Here is a 17,241-nt window from a genome sequence, read left to right on the forward strand (position 1 = left end):
TTTCTCTTTTTGAAAATGGAAAGTGTCAAAAATGTTTCCAAGAAGAAAATGCAATAATTTTTGTTCAGAGCCGCGATGTGTGGTCTGTTATGAGCTCATCTCCAGACCAACAATAACACTAAACAGCACATAAACCTCTGACATTAAACTGCTCTGTGATAACTCAGATCTTTTATTCCTTAAAAAAACACTTTGGTCTGTCTCAACTTACTACATTAGATGGGTAAAAAGTTGGTGGTGTATGCTCTTAATAGAAGGCAGATTGCAGGGCTCTGTAGCAATAATGTCCTGGCAGACACAGCATGCACTTGAGTGGATCAGCCTTTTAGCCCACAGGGCCTTTTCGGGAGGTCTGAGAAGTGGCAGGTCACTATATGGTCTAAGCCTATTTAAGAAGGAGCATACCAACACCTCCTGCAGTTCCACAGACCACGGAGGGAGCTGCTTTGAAAACATCCCAGTAGAAAGGACCATAAAACACCCCGAACAACCTACTGAACATGGCCCAATGAATCCAAGAACATAAAAATCATAATTTCTCAGATAAACCTTATTCTCTGTGCAAGATGGCAAACACAATCAGCAACATCTGTGAAAACAGAAACCAGGAGATTTTTTTCTCTTTATTATTCTAAGAAGTTAATTCAGTCATTAAGAAAACATGGTGGCAGTGCTGTATGTCTTGTAAAAGAGAAGCCATAGGCAGAGCCTTGAATGCTATTGTTTGGTCTGATCCCTTCTAACATACTTGTTGCGGTTAGCTGGTTAAGCATGGTAGAGGCTGTGTGGATTTTCTCAGGCAGACTAACACAACAGTATCATTATGTGCCCAGTGGGAAGGAACCTTCCGTGAACCTCCAGGGTTTTTACTCTCCCACATCCAACCGAGGGGGGTGGTGGGGTAGCCTGTATGCAGGCATGCATATGAAACAAATAAAAGGGCATGAACGCAATATCTGGTCAGCTAGGCACACATGGCATTACGGAGGATGTGAGAGATCAGCGAAAATGTCTGCAGCCCCTCATCCAAAACTCTCAATAAATGAAACATCAACAAAAGAGAGACCAACGGCTTTCCCTGCACTTAACAAAAACATCTGATGTGCATTATTTCTGTCAGAGCAACAGACTGAGGATGAACAGCTCGGATTTTTCATAGAATGAGTTTCCTCTTCGCCGTATGGTTGTGCCCATTAACAAAAGGCTCTTGGGAAGGCATGAGATTCCCAAAAGGTGACCAGAAACTCCAACTTTTTCTAAAGAATGAACCACAACATGGTAACATGGTGTAACAGCAGCTGAAACATGCATCTGTAGTGCCCTCTTGTGGACAAATACAGTGCTACTTAGACGGGAAAAAAGAAAGAAAATCTTACATCAGAATTGGAATACAGCAAATGCTAGAAAAACAACCACATGCTGTATTGCTGGGTTGCATATTTTCCAGGGCTGCACGAGAGCTTTTCAAAGGTTTAGCACAGACCACAAAAACTCATGTCACTTGCTGGAAGTAGTTTGTGTAGCTGTTCTACTATTTGGACGTAGCACAAACACAGAGAGCTGTTTATCATGACGGCTAAAAACGTTTGAAAAGAAAGCATATTCATCTCGTCGCTTGGTACCTTGTGTGCATCTTACGTCAGAAAAATGCATTTTGTGGTGAGTGAAAAACACAAAACAGCTTCTTAGAAGCAAAATATTTCCCAAATACATATGGCAAGTACTTGTTGACAAGACGCTGAAATAAGCTATAAACAGCTTTATAGCCCTGAGCAAAGTTTACTGGGAAAGCTCTCAGCAAATGTACTTCAATTAGAGTTACAGACCCAATTCCAAAATATCTGGGACACTGTATAAAATGTTAATAAAAGCAGAATTCAATGATCTGCAATCTTATAATTCCCCATTTTATTTACAAGAGAACATGGAAAACATACCAAATGTTTAAACTTGAGAAAATTGTAGTACTATTTCAAGAAAAAAACAAAGTCATTTTGAATTTGATGGCAGCAACATGTTTACTACTGCGTAGCATGTCCTCTTCTTTCAATAACGTAAATATCTGTAAACTGAGGAGGTCAGATGCTGAGCTTTTAGGAGAGGAACATTATCCCATTCTTATCTGATACAGGATTCTAGTTGCTCAAAAGTCTTGCGTCTTCCTTTTTCTATTTTTCATTCTGTCAAATCTTTCTAACTGGTGAAAGGTTTGGAATACAGCCAGACCAGTTCAGCATTGAGACTCTTCTACTGTGAAGCCATGCTGTTGTAATAGATCCAGTACATGCTTTAGCATTGTATTGCTGAAATATGCAAGGCCTTCCCTGAAAAAATCATCATCTGGATGAGAGTGTATTCCAGATGTGTTAGCTGGCAAGCCCACAGACATTAATGCACCATCAGAGATGCAGGCTTTTAAAATGAGTGTTGATAAGAATTTCAAACTCTGTCTTTACCATACTACCGTATGTAAAGCACCTTGAGGTACAACTGCTGTTGCGCAGCTGAACATGGGAGCGCAATGTTCTTTAATTTAACAAATATATATTATCTCCTTCTTATTTCAGCTGATCTCTTTACGCGCTCCCACAACTAACCATCTGCCTACATCTCACCATATCCTTAGCATCTTTCTCTTTCACACCAACCATCTTCATGTCTTCCTTCACATTCATTCATCTTCTCTGTATATCTATTTTCATCCTGCCTGGGGGCTCCATAGCAAACATCATTTCCTCAACATATCCACTATCCATCATCTGCACACATGCACAGACTTGGCCCTCTGTGTCTCCAAACTACTCATCTCGAATTCTGTCCATCCTGATTAGTACCAATGTGAACTTCCTCAATTCTGCTACCTCCAGCTCCTCCTCCTGTCTTTTTGTCAATGCCATCTCCAAACCATACATCATAGCAGGTCTTACTACCATCTTGTAAACTTTCCATTTCAGTCTTGCTGCTATCCCTTTCCCACAAATCACCTCTGACCTGCTCCACTCTACCTGCACTCTCTTCTTCACCTCTCTTCTGCATTGTGCATTGCTTTGGATGGTTGTTCCCAGATATTTAAACTCATGTGCCTTCAGTACCTCTACTCCTTGCATCTTCACCCATTTCCCTCTTATTCACACACATGTATTCTTTCTTGGTTCTAATGAGTTTCATTCCTCTACTCTCCTGAACACACCTCCATCTCCCCAGGCTCCACCTGCTCCCTACTCTTACTAAAGATCACAGTCATCTGTGAAAATGACAGTTCACTGAGACTCCTGCCAGATCTCATTTCAGCTGTCCATCACAACAGCAAAAAGGATGGGCTCACGCAGAGCCTATCTGTCACTCATACTGCACACCTCACTATCATCTTGGTGTCCTCATATATGTTCTATACTACCCTCAAATACTTCTCTGCCACTTCTAACTTCCTCGTGCAATAACACAGTTCCTTCCTTGGCATCCTATCACATGCTTCCATCTCATATAGATATCTCTATGCCGCCAAAGGCAAGTCATTTGAACCAACTGCTTTTCCACTCTTCATCCTCTTGTAGCTTTTTCTTCAATGCAGTAATGCACCTGTAAGTTGGCAAACCAATTTACAGGTGCATTACTGCCACCTAGTGGACTGGAATGTGGACAGGAGACTAGCATCAATCATCTAATTCAAGATATTTAAATAGAAAATTGTTTAATTTCAGTAACAAATTCCTCAGTGTAAAACTGTAATTTCTGTCCTTCAACAAAGCCACTGATTCTCTTCTTTTTCACTCAAACTTAATGCAAAGGATTGGCACGTGTTCAACAGGTTTTGGTGGATTACATAAATGCAGAGACCTGTTCGGTGTTTGCCTGTTCTAGTGTATGGTTTAGCCTATATGTCCTATTGTCAACAAAATAATCAACATTTATTCCTTTGGGATCCTACCCTGCATTCTCTTCAAGCCTACATTGTTGTGTAGATTTCTTCCTGTGTCTGCAGTATCCCAGTAATTAAAACAGTACTGCTCATACTGCTACAAATATTCCGCAAATGAGTCTTACGATAATTTTAACTTCTTCACAGCCGCCCTCACTTCCTCTTTACTAATCATCTGTACTTCCTGATCTGTACTGTCCTCCATCCACACACCCTTCTCTACCTCGTTTTATTCATTCATCATCAACAAATATAATATACAGTATGTTAATTCAACGCAGCACCGCACGAATTCGTGTACTGGGTATATCGTTTCACTTACCTTAATGACAAGTTTGATAGGAGCCATTCTCATGAATTCAGTTAGCTTCACTAGAGTAAGTGCACGGTGGGCAGCTATTACCTGTATTTTTTGAAGACAACAGAGACAGATTTCTTTATTTGTTACGCTCGTACGACAAACGGCCACCGTCAACAATTACAAAAACATAACAAGTGTTATAATAAAGTAAAATAATAACATATAAGTTCGTTAGACATAAAACATATAAGTATATTAAAGTTAACCAGAACTTCATACCGCCAACAGTTTTGAATGATTCTTCAACAGCCGGGCGACCGGAGATGACGTCACCTTCAATTTGTAGTCCAATAACTGAGCGCATTGTGCGTGGGACGTTTCACTGTATGCCTTTTGCATAAAAAAATAATAATAGAGATAGACAACTACTCTTCTACATAAAGACTCGTAAATTCGCTTTTAGTTGGTTTATTCCTTATGAAAAGCCGGTACTAGAGGCAAGCGACGGTTTCTCGAGTAGGACCGCAGCTTGGCCAAGCGCTGTGTTGCTACCATGGAAACGAGTTGTGTCTGTACAACGCCTTTGTCAATCTCTCAAACTACACACTGTCAAATTACATCTAAATATGTATGGCATCAAATGTTAGACCCTACAATAAGGTAGTGGTGGTTTTGGTTGGATTTAATAAATTAATCTGCAACTGTTCCCCGTTCTTTTAAAACACAATTTGGTCAGGCAATGCTACGAGCATCACTATTCTATCATTGCTAACACTTATCACTGCCGATTTGCCGTATGTTGGTACTGTCTACCTTAACAATGTTAAATGTGCTTCGGTCATGTCTCGACTCAGCAAGAAATCTCCATCTGTTTGCACTGATATGCCACTGGACAACACTGATATTTGCAGCAAGCTTCACCTGCTGAAACAGATACTAACGTCTTGTTTCGGTCCCACAGGTAGACTGAAACAAGTTCACAACAACATTGGAGGACACGTCGTGACCACCTCTGCCTCCTCGGTTCTTCTTTCATCCGTTTCCTCCTCGCAGCCTTTTATCAATCTCATAAAAACCTCCATCCTCAACCACGTCTCTCGCTTCAGCGACTGCGGTTTGTTTGCAGCTGTCTTATGCCTTTCTCTTATTGAACAAATCAAAAAGTCTGCTCTCAGGGAAAGCGTGGCTATCAGAGTGAACAACTACCTGCTCGCTCTGTGTACCAGCTACCTTCAACGAGAAGACTGTGGTTGTAGAGTGAAGCTCGACTTCTGCAGCACTCAGAACTTGATCACGTTAGCTCGCAGTGTTATCTCCAGCAAACCCGCATGTGTACTAACAGAGCCCGAGACGCTTCACATTAGCAAACTGGCTGTGCAAGCTTTTTTGCTCACCGTTCCCTGCAGCAGTCCAGGTATAGTCAGTTTTGGCAGAATAGTGACTGTTCCTGTAGAAGGTCATTCTGTGCTAAGCTCTGAAGTGCTTCCAGGTTTATTGGTGGAGATGCCTGATGGCCTGAGTGAGGAAGACAAACCTTTAAATCCCCTCAGTGTTGTGCTTTTCAGTGCGTCTCTTGCTGGGGACATTTCTGAACTAGGAGATGGAGTAATTGAGGCCCACCCGGATGTAGACACAGACTCACAGATCCTGGGTCAACTTCTGGAGCTTGGCAGACAGGTGATTAATGATGAAGTGAAGCTCTTCATGTGCCAGAAGGTCATCCACCCAGTTTTGCAGCAATATCTCAGGAGTCATGGTGTCATAGTGGTAGAGAGACTGGGAATTGCTCTTATGGAGCCACTTACTCAGCTGACAGGTGGGCTGCAAAATCATGCCATACATACAAGCACCAGTTAAACACCAATAGCTTTATTTGTTTTTCAATTCAGCTCACTGCACTACTGTAATTATCTATCTACTGTCCGAGTGGAATATACTTGTGTTGTATTTATGGTGGGGGGTTTTTTTGTTTGTTTGTTTTGTTTTTTTGCATACCTTTTACAAATAGGGGCTCAACCTGTGGCCACATTACATACCACAATCCCACCCAAGACCTACGGGAAGGCGAGGGATCTCTGTATAAAGCACTTTGGATCCAAGACAATGCTGCATTTATTCCCTCTTGGGGAGTCTGCGATCTGCACAATGATCCTCTGCCACAGGAACCAGACCATGTTAAATGAGCTGAAGGTAAGATAAAGTGGGTGTTAAAGCTGTACTGTTGGCTTCTGGAGTTAATGATGGATGGAGAGACATATTGCCTGAAACAACGTAGATTCCACTCATAAGACTCCCTATCGCTAAGATTTACAATTCCTGCTGTATGTTAGTTCAATAAATGAGAAGTCAGTAATGGATTTTCCCACAAAGTAAATGTTTTAGTGTTCGTCCATTGAGAGATCAAATTTCTTCAGAAAATATACGTTTTTAACACAGTCATGGAATACCCATTATTGTCATGTAAATGTGACAAAGGGGTCACTTCCTGATGTGTTTGTGCTAAAGGTGGTGTGCCAGACGGCAGAACATGTACTGAGGCTCACTCTAAGGGAACCATTTGCCTTGGTTGGGGGTGGCTGTACTGAGACAAACTTGGCTGCTTATGTTAGACACAAGGTGAGATCCAGTATTTGGTCTTCACTTACCCCAGTTTTATTGATTTCACGTGTCTTTCACAATGACATGCCTTCATGATGCCATATTTTTTTCTTAGAGCAAGAGTGAGGTACCAGAGACTGCATCGGTATTAATGTGCTCACAGACAGAGTACCTTCTTGGTGTGGAGCTATTCTGCTGTGCTCTGGAGTCTGCAGCTCGAGCGCTGGAGCACGATGGTGGGAGTTCTTTAATTGATCTGACTCATGCTCATCGCTGGATGCTCCCTGCAGATGCCATCAAAGAAACCATGGAGGAAAGTTTGGGCTTCTGTGGCTGCGGTTTGGTACAAAGTAGCCCAAGTAAGAAGTGGACTTATCTAAACACTAAATATTCAGATTTCTGTCCATCACCGGTGTTTAAAGACACTCGTGTGCAGCCACGTGTACTAGACTCCTTCACAGCTAAACTCAGCGCATTGCAAGTTGCTGTGGAAACTGCTAATCTTGCTCTGGATGTTAAATATATAATTCAAGATATGAATTAGCGGAACAGATTTTTTTGTGTAGTGTGGAATTCTGGTTTGTGGGTTTAAAATGGGGACTGAATGCTGCCTTTTTGGTTTCAAATTAAAAAAAAAGAGCTTAGACAGTAGGGAGTCCTTTTGCATATCATTTAAAAACCCATGCTGGCACTGGGGTACATTAGTACATGGGTAACTTATATCTGTGAAGGTAGCATTAATGTTTAACTATGCTGAAAATGCATCTGATGTGTATGGGGAAAGGAATCATGCTGGGCATTTATAGTAATTTGGACTGGGTAATGTGTTAGCAATAAAGAGATACCATGTTGTTGGATGGAAATGAAAATTATCAACTTGCAGAGGGCTGAATTCAAAGACACCCCATAAATAAAAATGAAACATTGATACTTCAGGCTAGTCCATTTTGCAGAAATGTCATTAAAGCAACTCAAAATACTAGTAAGTAGTTTGTGTGGCCCCCACATGCATGCCTGACAACGTCTGCATATGCCCTTAATGAGATGACGGATGGTGTCCTGGGGTGGATCTCCTCGCAGATCTGGAGCAGGGCATCATTGAGCTCCTGTCATTAGAGGTGTTCCCAGAGGTGTTCTATTGGATTTAAGTCAGGCAAGTGTGGGTGCCAGTCAGCAACATCAGTTACTTTGTTCTCTAGGAACTCTGTCATAAAACGCTGTGTGGCAAAACAAAACAGGAGCACCAGGAGTCCAAAAACAACACGTGCACAGAAAACACCGGCGCACAAAGAACAGTTCAATAGTAAGTCAGGGGGCCGACCCGGAGGTCGCCGGCACAAAAGTTCATAAGTCAAACGGTCGGGGGCGACCAGGTGACAGAGCCGGGCTCACCAGAACCCCCAGTGGACGAGGCGGGTGGCGGCGTGGGAGCCACGGAGTGCTGGATGGACTCATCCGAGCTTCCAGCAGGAGCCGGTGTAGAACCAGAGGGCATTGGGACCCCTGGCTGAATGTTAAGCTGACCAGAAGACTGAACTGCTACAGGGGACTGGGCTAGTGGTTCAGGTGCAAGCTGAGCTACTGGAGACATGGGGAGCTGAGCTACTAATGGTGGTGAAGTAGATGACTGCACGGGAGACAGAACTGAGGGCGTCTGCACTGGCACAGGGGACTGAACTAATGTCTGTAGTAACGGTGGTGGTGAGAGTGGAGTGGGTGGTGGAGTTGATGACTTCACAAGAGAATGAACTAGGGGTGACTGCACAGGAAACTGAGCTAGAGGTAGTAGTGACGGTTGGGGAGAAAGTGGAGCTGGTGGTTGAGTGGATGACTGTGCTAAGGGAGACTGCACTGGGGACAGCTGAGCTGCAGGAAACTGAACCGGGAACTGCAGTGACGGTTGTGGTGGAGGTGTAACGAGTGGAGGAGTGGCTGAATTGGCTGCGGGCCGGGCGGCTAACGGCTCAGCTACAGAGTGCATTAATGGCAGGGCTATAGGTTGAATGACTGACTGAGTAGCAGCCTGACTGGCTGAGTGTAGTGAAGTGCTACGGGGAACTGAACTGGTGGCGACGCAAGAGACTGAGCTCGGAACTGACTAGGCACATGAGCAATGGACTGAATGGGTAATTGAGCTATGGATTGCACAAGTGGCCGAACTAAAGGTTGAATTGAACAATGAATAGCAGACTGGCCTAAAGGCAATGTAGGAGGCTGGAGTGATAGCTGAGGTGAGAATGGAGCTTCAGTAGGCCAGGCAGCTAAGTGAGCTTCACTTTGGGCTAGAGCAGTCTCGGGAAAAACAGTCTTGGAGGTATTTATTTCCTGCTCTGAGTAAGCCAAGAAACCGTCAATAGTCACAGGCTGAGTGGATTCTGTTGTCTCCAGGGGTCCAGATTCAGATGAAATTACAAACTCAGCTTCTGGGGAAGCCTTGGAGAGCGTAGCAGTCTCAGGAATTGCCATAGAATCTGTCCTTGTGGGCGCAAACCTAGAGCTCTTTCGCAGTGCTCGTTATTTTGTCTTCAGGCTCAACGGAAACACACAAACCCCCCGGGGACCTGAAAAATGCAGCTTTTGGAAAAACAGTCTCGGGATTAATAATCTGATTTAACAACCCCCTTGCGCTTTAATGGCCGCTGCTGCATTGCAGAGAGCTCCATCTGCTGCTGCAGCGCTGGTGGCTTCGGTGCTGAATACCGGGAGCGGGCGAGAATAGCTAACTCTCGGGCTTGCAGTACCTCCCGGGCCTCGCGCACCATGTTTATTGAGTCCATAAATCCTCCGAGTTGACCAAAGTGGGGGTTCCTCTCGAGGATGGCTTCAATGGCTTTGATTCCTACAGTCACAGCCCGAACATCATCAGTGTGGGAAATCCGCTCTACCAGACCTTGGATGCGGGCCAAATCAATTTCCCGGGCGGAGCCTGCTGAGTCCATGTCTGGTCACGTCGTTCTGTCATAAAACGCTGTGTGGCAGGCAAGAGATGGGGACTCAAAATTAGTGATGTGACGTTCTGTATCGAGGCTTCGGAGCGTGTGTCGAGTAATGGAGGGGGCGTTTCCGCGAAGCGCGTATCGAGGCTTGCTTCATTTATGGGAGGAGCTGAAAATGATGACGTCCGAAGCCTCGCTGCCCGGCTGTACCACGTGACTGGTTCATGAAGTGGTTCGAACTTTGCCGCGAGATATGACAGCGATATAAACCCCTCAGACTTCAATCAAAATGTGGGTGTTTGATGGAGAGTTGCGGTTAGTGAGAGTTTGGAGACAGTTTGGAGGTTTATGAGAGTGAGGAGAGAAAGTCAGGAGAGAATGGAGCCAGCTAAGAAGAGGAGGATGTCCTCCCCTGTGTGGGAACATTTTGATCTTATTCCTCCCAACAAGGTATGTAAATTTCTACAGAAGATGTATTTTCATAATACTGATGGTGCAATACAATTTATGTTGAGCTGTCTGTACTTTTGTACAAGGTGAAGTGTTTGCTATGTGCCAGGGAGCTGGGATATAACAACAACACCTCATCCATGCTTAGGCACTACAGAGCTTTGCATGAGAATAAGGGGAACACCGATTGTGGAGCAAGACCAGGTGAGCCATCAAATGCAATGATAATATAGCATGCTGTAATGTTACTAAATGATATAACAATATTATACAACTGTTATAAGTTACGTGTGTGATATTTATATTTGTGCTTTATCTTTATTGTCTTTCCTCAGGAGAACAATCTCAAATAGATGAAGACCTGGTTAGCATGGTGATTGAGGACTCACAGCTATTTAGCATTGTGGAGGACAAAGGATTCAAAAGATTTGTTAAATCATTAAATCCCAGCTATGTTCTCCCCACTAAAAAGGTCATAAAAGCAGTGAAAATTTAGTTTTTACTGAATAAAATGTGAACAGGCAGGACTGAGGCTCAAAGCCTCAGTGTGTAGCTGTCCATACCTCAACGTTACAAAAGCACAACTACTGTCCACACCCCAACCACACCTCACCTCACAGTAAATGATCATTTCCATTTCAAGCATTTCCAAATAATCATTTTCCATACTGCCACTATAAATATACACAGTATACTGCATCACTACAATATACATGTTTTACACACTCCTTTTGTTGTTGACATTTACAGGCTGTGTGCAAAATGCCACACTCTTCAAATTCATGCCAGCTATTATTTTTACGTCCAGTAGGTGTCCTGCTAGAGCAAATGAAGCTTCATGAAGCTTCGCATTGGGGTGAACCAATTGGATGAAAAGCTTCAGTGCTTCATGGGGCTTCATCTGCCCATCACTACTCAAAATGCAGGACTCACAGACTCGAGGGATGAACTCAAAACCACAGCTTTATCTGCTGGTCACAGAAAAACGAGCATACAAAGTAAACTAAACTGGGGAATAACACACTAAACTCACAGGGAGATCCACACGGCATGAGGGGCGACACTGACTAAGAGAAACACAGGGTTTAAATACATTGGGAAGTAACGAGGGGAATGAGACACAGAAGGAGAGCACAGCTGGGGGAAATCAGAACTGACGAGACAAGGAAGCGTAACCTGAACACATTCACATAAGACACGGACCTTCAAAGTAAAACAGGAAGTAAGACACAGAGACGCGAACTTGACACGGTGGAGACAGCAACTAAGAAACACAGAGACGTAAACCTAAGGCAGAGGGCTCTAAGAACCGAAAGCCACAGAGGGAAACTCAAACATGCAGACACAGACTTACACAGAACAGAGGGGACACAGAGAAACATGAAGGACAAGGGATCAAAACTAGAAACCATAGAATAACTCACACAAGTACAATAATACAAAAAATCACAAAGAATTAACATGCTGGGTCAGGAGACCGAGTACCCTGACACTCTCCTTACTCTCACCACATGAGGCTGGGCATTGTTATCCATCAGGAGGAACCCAGGACTCACTGCACCAGCATAGGTTCTGACAGTGGGTCCATGGGGTTCATTCTGGTACCAATGGCAGTCATGGTGTCGTTGGCTAGCCTGTAAAGGTCTGTGTACCCCTCAGTGGATATGCCTCTCCAGACCATCACTCACCCACCCACCCACATGTTAAAGGCAGCATTACATTCTCCACGGCTTCTCCAGACCCTTTCACATCTGTCATATGTGCTCAGGGTGAACCTGTTCTCATCTGTGAAAAGCACAGGTCACTAGTGGTGGACCTGTCAATTCTGGTTTTCTATGGCAAATGCTAATCTGCTCCACGGTGCCAGGCAGTGAGCACAGGGCCCACTAGAGGACATCAGGCCCTTAGACCACCCTCATGAGTGTCCTGCTGGAGGTCATTTTGTAGCTCTGACAGTGATCATCCTGTTCCTCCTTGCACAAAGGAGCAGATACCGGTCCTGCTGATGTGTTAAGGACCTTTTACATGCACAGCTGTCCAGCTCTCCCAGAGCCTGTCCCCTGGAATCTCCTCCGTGCTCTTGAGACCGTGATGGGAAACCCAGCAAACCTTCTGGTATCAGGTATTGCCTCGTGCTACCAGTAGTGACTCTGACTCTAAGCCAAATGCAAAACAGAAAAGGCGAAAATGTCAGTGTCCTCCACGTGTAAAACCATTCCTGTTTTGGGGCTCGTCTCATTGTTGCCCATCTAGTGCACCTGTCGTTAATATCATTAACATCAAAGAGGAAACTGATGAAGAAACTGATTAACAACCCCCTCTGCTACTGAACTGACCAGCTCAATATCCCAGACGATTCACTGACTTGATGCTGTATTCTGATTTTAAAAAGTGTAACTTTAAAGTTTGGGGGGTTTTTTTGGAGCCTTGTAGTTAGGTCCATTAGTTTTTGTAATGCTTCCTCTGTAAACCAACGAAGTAGATTTTTAATCAAATGTGACAGATGTGCATATATTCAGCTTTAATTCAAGAGGTTATATATATACTTATATAAATTTTTAATTATAAAGATTGTTTTTAAAACTTGGATAAAAATTCTTTGTAGCCAGTGTAGTCAATGGCTGCTTGAAGTCTAGAGCCTATGGACAAAGCCTTTCGAAAGTTGGGATAGTCTTTGAATTTGAACCGTGGCTCACAAACAGTCTTAGGCAACATCAATAGTCTGGCAGGCCTTCAGTGCAGCCAGTTCCTGCATGTTTGTGGGACTTTCTGCCTTCAGTCTTGTCTTCAGTAACTGAAAAGCACGCTTTGTTGGGTTGAGATCAAGTCACTGACTTGCCCATTGAAGAATATCCCATGTCTTTGCCTTGAGAAACTCTTGTCTTTCTTTGGCAGTAGCCTCTGGGTTATTTTCCATTTGCACTGCGAAAGGGTCTCCTATCAGTTTTGCAACATCTGGCTGAGTTGGAGCAGAGAGTATTGGCCTGTACGCTTCACAGTTCATCCTGCTACTTCATTAAATACTAGTGGCACATTTCCACTGGTGGAGAAGTTGTTTTTCTTAATCAAAGAAGGAATTTGCCATCACATACTGTAATTGCCTTCTGTGGGCTTTTCATTTTGCTGGTACATTCTTAAACAGAGAGGTTTGTTTTTAATTTATACTTTCCTTTTTTCAGCCTCATGAGGGCCTCACTTGCATCAACATGTCTTTAGACCTCATGTTAAGTTCCAATGTAAAATTCAACAACTGGATCGACTCCAAATCTCTATCTCATTTGTCACAGAATAATGACAGAACTGGTCTCACCTGGCCAATTGAAACCGGCTGTCTGTTAAGTTTCCAGTTACTTTCACAACAACTGAAAATGGTGGGCTATGGTCCTATTGCTGTTACACCATTTGAGTTGAAACTAACATCTTTTTGTTTAGTTTTAATCCCACTGTGATGGTCTACGGACACAAAATTACAAAAGCTGTGAAATTGTCCCAAAAATTATGGCACCAGCAGTTTTGAAGCAAGATTGGTAAAATTGGTAATCAGTGGATTCTTACATTTGATTTAATTTCAAACAGCATTCCTGACTTTTGGAAACTCGGTTGTATGAGTATCAGTAATAAACAAGACAAATACATTTATTAATACATCATGCATAAATTTCACAAGCTGCAAATACTATTGATACACTTCACCTTGTTACCTTCTTAAATACAAACACTAACTAAACCAAGCTAACTAGACTGTTCCACGTTAAGGCCTCACTAATAACAATGTTGTATAACATGTTATAGACCACGGTAAACAGTTTTTTGCAATACATGAATGTTTTCCCTCAGAAGATAAAAGGAACTAAAGCCTTTCGAAACTTGGGATAGTCTTTGAATTTCTCAAGATAAAACCTGCAACAGAAGAAACAACAACGGTTTAGAAACAGCATGTGGGTAAAATCCTTAGTTGAGGGGTTAGTATTTGTGTCAGGACTCCTTCACATCAATATCTTAGGCACCTGTGATGGTAGTAGGCTCTTGGTCCAATGAAGCAGAGGGTAAACAGAGCGAATGAGAGTGCTGGAAAAGACCAGGTGGCTACAGCGTATCCAAACCACTCCACAATCTCCCCTAAGTAGTTGGCACCAGACACATATTCAAACAGACCTCCTGCAGGAGATTAAGTAGACTGCAGGTTAATACAAGCACAGTGGGAGTTTGGTCACTAATCTGTCTCTTACCAGTAGGAATCTTGTATATTACTTCCTTTGGTTTCCTCAAGTTGCATAGAATAAAGTCGCTGTGAATATTAATGGCCATGCCGATGTAAAACAGCAGTAAACCTGAGAACAACAACAACAAAAAAAGAATTCTCAGTATATGAGACATAAAAAAAAGCACAATTAGATTCTGACTTTCACATCCAAAGAGTAAATATTCCACTTACCAATTTTAAAGCGATAGCCCGTAAACCACTCATCATCAAACTGGGCACAATGCAGCAGGTAGTGTCCTTGCAGGAAACCATTTAGAGAGCAGAACAAACCCGCTGTCACCATCACACTCAGCGGGGAAGGCTTTCCTTTCATCAATAGCGAGTACACAAATGTTCTATGATTGGGGAACAAAATGGTAGATGCAGCAGGGGTGGCAAAAGACGGGGATAATGGTACATTTTTTCCATGCTGGTAGATGCAGAAAAAGCTGTGTTTTTACAATCCACTGGAAGCACACTGTATAAATGATTTGGCATTAAGGTGAAAACTAAAATGGTGCCACTAAGCTCCACTCTTCATGGGAGGTTAGGAAAGCATTCCTCAGAGTGTTGTTTTGAATTATAGCAGCAGGAAAAATCCTTTTCAAACCTCCTTTTGTTTTTTTCTTTTGCTTTTTAGGTCCCCATCTGAAATTTTGTCTCTTGCTTTCACTAAATGTCTCAATACGTAATGTACATCCAGCAGCTAAAAGATGATTACGCCACGTCTTTGTTGTTTTATGTAAAATAGAAAAGACAAACTGTTAGAGAGGAGGGATTTTAACTTTCCTTTTTTTAAATAACATCAAAGTTGATCACTTATGTTGGAAAGATTAAATAGGAATATTGTAAATAGGAATACATGTATTCACGACTGTTTACTGTCGTGAATACATGTTCCCTGTTCCCTTCACATGCATAGCAAATGGCACAAAGCTGACTTGTTTTTCTGCTTTTACCTTTGAAAGTAGTGCACGCAAAAGGTCGCTAGCAGCAGGTACTTCCCCATAATTGTGGATTTGTGCGTGGTGAGTATTAAAAGTAGAGGGATGATGAAAGCCGGCATCTCCTGAAGGAACCAGGCTAGTCTAGCAGGAACCATTCTAGCAGGAGGGCATGCCATGTAGCGTCCATAGGAGCTCTGTGACTTCCTGTGATAAACCAGGTGCCAAACTCCTGCCAGAATAAGTCCACAGCTGAGAAAGCTCACCAAGTCCTGATGGCAGTGCATCCTGGCAAGTGTTCGCCTCAGCCGGTAAAAACTGCTGTGACCGTTTCCACTCGCGAACTAAGCATATGTATGAAGCTCAATGGATGTAAACCGCCTTGCAGACTCCTCCCAAAATAAAGAAAGAGGTGTGTGTGTTCATCAGGCTGTTGACAGGTTGAGCTTTCAGAGCGTAGGTACAAACATTGCTAGAGGCAATGTCTCGATTAGCCTTCTCTGTCTTGGAAGACATTTTGATGTTAAACTGTCACATTTCCAAAAGCTGTAACACACATGAAAAGAGTCACCACAAGTTTGAGTATGAGAGGTAACCAAAGTGCTCAAAACCACCACAAGTCAAAGTCCAGATTATAATCCTGATTATAGATTATATAAATGTACCTAGCTTCAGAGTTCAGTGATCAGATGATATATATGATATGCATTTGCACAAAAAGTTCATTTTTTTGGTATGTTCAACTCGGTATGAATATAGTACTGAAATTAATCATTTGAAGTATTCAGCCTCAAATGCATCTCCACGAATGTGGGACCATTTAAGGGGAAATAAACAGGCTTTTGAACGGTACAAGATTTATTGCCCAGAAGCAAGGTTACAACAAAGAAATAATCAACCAACCAAGTTAATTAAAAAGTGAAGGGTAACTAAAGACTTAGCATTGGTGGTTAGAATTCTTGTTAACTTCAACTTGTACTATGACTCCTTCTACAACTGATCAAATGCTTCTGGTGGGAAAATGGCATGAGTAAGGAACCAGCAGCAGCTATCTAGCATCCGAGTTCATTAGTCAAGTCACAGCTACAGCACTTATATAGACACATTTTCTTTAAAAAAAAAAGGAAATTTGAGTTCAGTGGTCAAATATGTAAAAAAAACTAGTAGAAATATGTACTATAAAGCAAGGTAGACTTAAAAAGCAACACAATCTGTAGTAGTTTTGTGCAAATACACACAAGCACAATCGGCTGCCTTTTTAATAGGTACATTTTGGAAACCTTATAGTGTAGTAAAACTGCTCCAGAATGTGTCCTTCCTATTTGAAAAAGAACTTAATGATCAATTGGTGCTGAAAGAGTTTCAGATTAGTGTTTGTAATATTCTGTCCACCATCTCTCCATTAGTAAGAATGGGCTAAATAACAAATAATTCTCAGTATAACAGTACAATTTAACACCAACTCAAACTATAGCCTTGAAAATGACCACAAAGTGGAATCGGTTCCTATCTGAAACAAAAACTTGACTATTGAAGTCCTCACATATTTTACCTCCCAAAATAAACACACTAGTGTTGTCATGTGTGGGGATGAACAAAAAGTATTTGACCAGCATAATATAATCTGCAGTATGATCATTGCTTTAACCATGTAACAGATAGCTTTAAGATGGCCTTAAGATGTTATGCATACAGTTATTATGTTGACCTTGTATTTCAGGTGCAGTTATGACTATTTTATACACAATGCATATCTGTGCTTATTAAAGAGTTGGAGCTCGGTCAATTAATTGGGGGTTGGAAGCTTTGTTCGGCGCGATGTCCGGACAATCTATTGTGCAAGTGACTTG

General features: G+C 42.5%; 3 protein-coding genes across 6 annotated transcripts in view; 1 reads left to right on the forward strand and 2 right to left on the reverse strand.

Moving 5' to 3' along the window:
* Positions 1-5,883, reverse strand: part of slx4ip (SLX4 interacting protein) — a 33,253-nt gene extending 27,370 nt beyond the window's left edge. Inside the window, exons 1-3 of one of the 4 annotated variants that reach the window (XM_076891834.1) lie at positions 5,755-5,883; positions 4,500-4,610; positions 4,242-4,322 (exon numbers count right to left, since the gene is read on the reverse strand). In XM_076891834.1, coding sequence (XP_076747949.1) covers positions 4,242-4,274 — 33 coding nt within the window. In that variant the 5' untranslated portion in view covers positions 4,275-4,322; positions 4,500-4,610; positions 5,755-5,883. The other 3 variants (XM_076891833.1, XM_076891835.1, XM_004559766.4) reach the window with 3 other exon arrangements.
* Positions 4,976-7,748, forward strand: mkks (MKKS centrosomal shuttling protein). Its single transcript, XM_004559765.6, has 4 exons — positions 4,976-6,036; positions 6,229-6,410; positions 6,726-6,836; positions 6,934-7,748. Exons 1-4 carry the CDS (start codon positions 5,061-5,063, stop codon positions 7,360-7,362), a joined length of 1,698 nt encoding a protein of 565 aa, XP_004559822.1. The 5' UTR covers positions 4,976-5,060; the 3' UTR covers positions 7,363-7,748.
* A 6,002-nt stretch (positions 7,749-13,750) lies between these two features.
* srd5a2b (steroid-5-alpha-reductase, alpha polypeptide 2b) lies at positions 13,751-15,762 on the reverse strand. Its single transcript, XM_004559764.6, has 5 exons — positions 15,407-15,762; positions 14,640-14,803; positions 14,434-14,535; positions 14,212-14,362; positions 13,751-14,104 (listed from the first exon to the last, which is right to left on the reverse strand). The coding sequence occupies exons 1-5, from the start codon at positions 15,676-15,678 to the stop codon at positions 14,038-14,040; spliced, it is 756 nt and encodes a 251-aa protein (XP_004559821.1). The 5' UTR covers positions 15,679-15,762; the 3' UTR covers positions 13,751-14,037.
* Between the last annotated feature and the right edge of the window lie 1,479 nt (positions 15,763-17,241).

This window comes from Maylandia zebra, linkage group LG13 (genome assembly GCF_041146795.1).
Source record: "Maylandia zebra isolate NMK-2024a linkage group LG13, Mzebra_GT3a, whole genome shotgun sequence".
In the NCBI taxonomy this organism is placed as follows: domain Eukaryota; kingdom Metazoa; phylum Chordata; class Actinopteri; order Cichliformes; family Cichlidae; genus Maylandia; species Maylandia zebra.

Bases quoted from the DNA above. Each gene is read 5' to 3' on its own strand.
- mkks (XM_004559765.6), top strand. From the start codon at position 5,061: ATGTCTCGACTCAGCAAGAAATCTCCATCTGTTTGCACTGATATGCCA. The intron at 6,411-6,725 runs GTAAGATAAAGT...TTTGTGCTAAAG, and splicing joins CCATGTTAAATGAGCTGAAG to GTGGTGTGCCAGACGGCAGA. The intron at 6,837-6,933 runs GTGAGATCCAGT...TTTTTTTCTTAG, and splicing joins CTGCTTATGTTAGACACAAG to AGCAAGAGTGAGGTACCAGA.
- srd5a2b (XM_004559764.6), bottom strand. From the start codon at position 15,678: ATGCACTGCCATCAGGACTTGGTGAGCTTTCTCAGCTGTGGACTTATT. The intron at 14,536-14,639 runs GTAAGTGGAATA...TGTTGTTCTCAG, and splicing joins GGGCTATCGCTTTAAAATTG to GTTTACTGCTGTTTTACATC. The intron at 14,363-14,433 runs GTAAGAGACAGA...AATCTCCTGCAG, and splicing joins AATATACAAGATTCCTACTG to GAGGTCTGTTTGAATATGTG.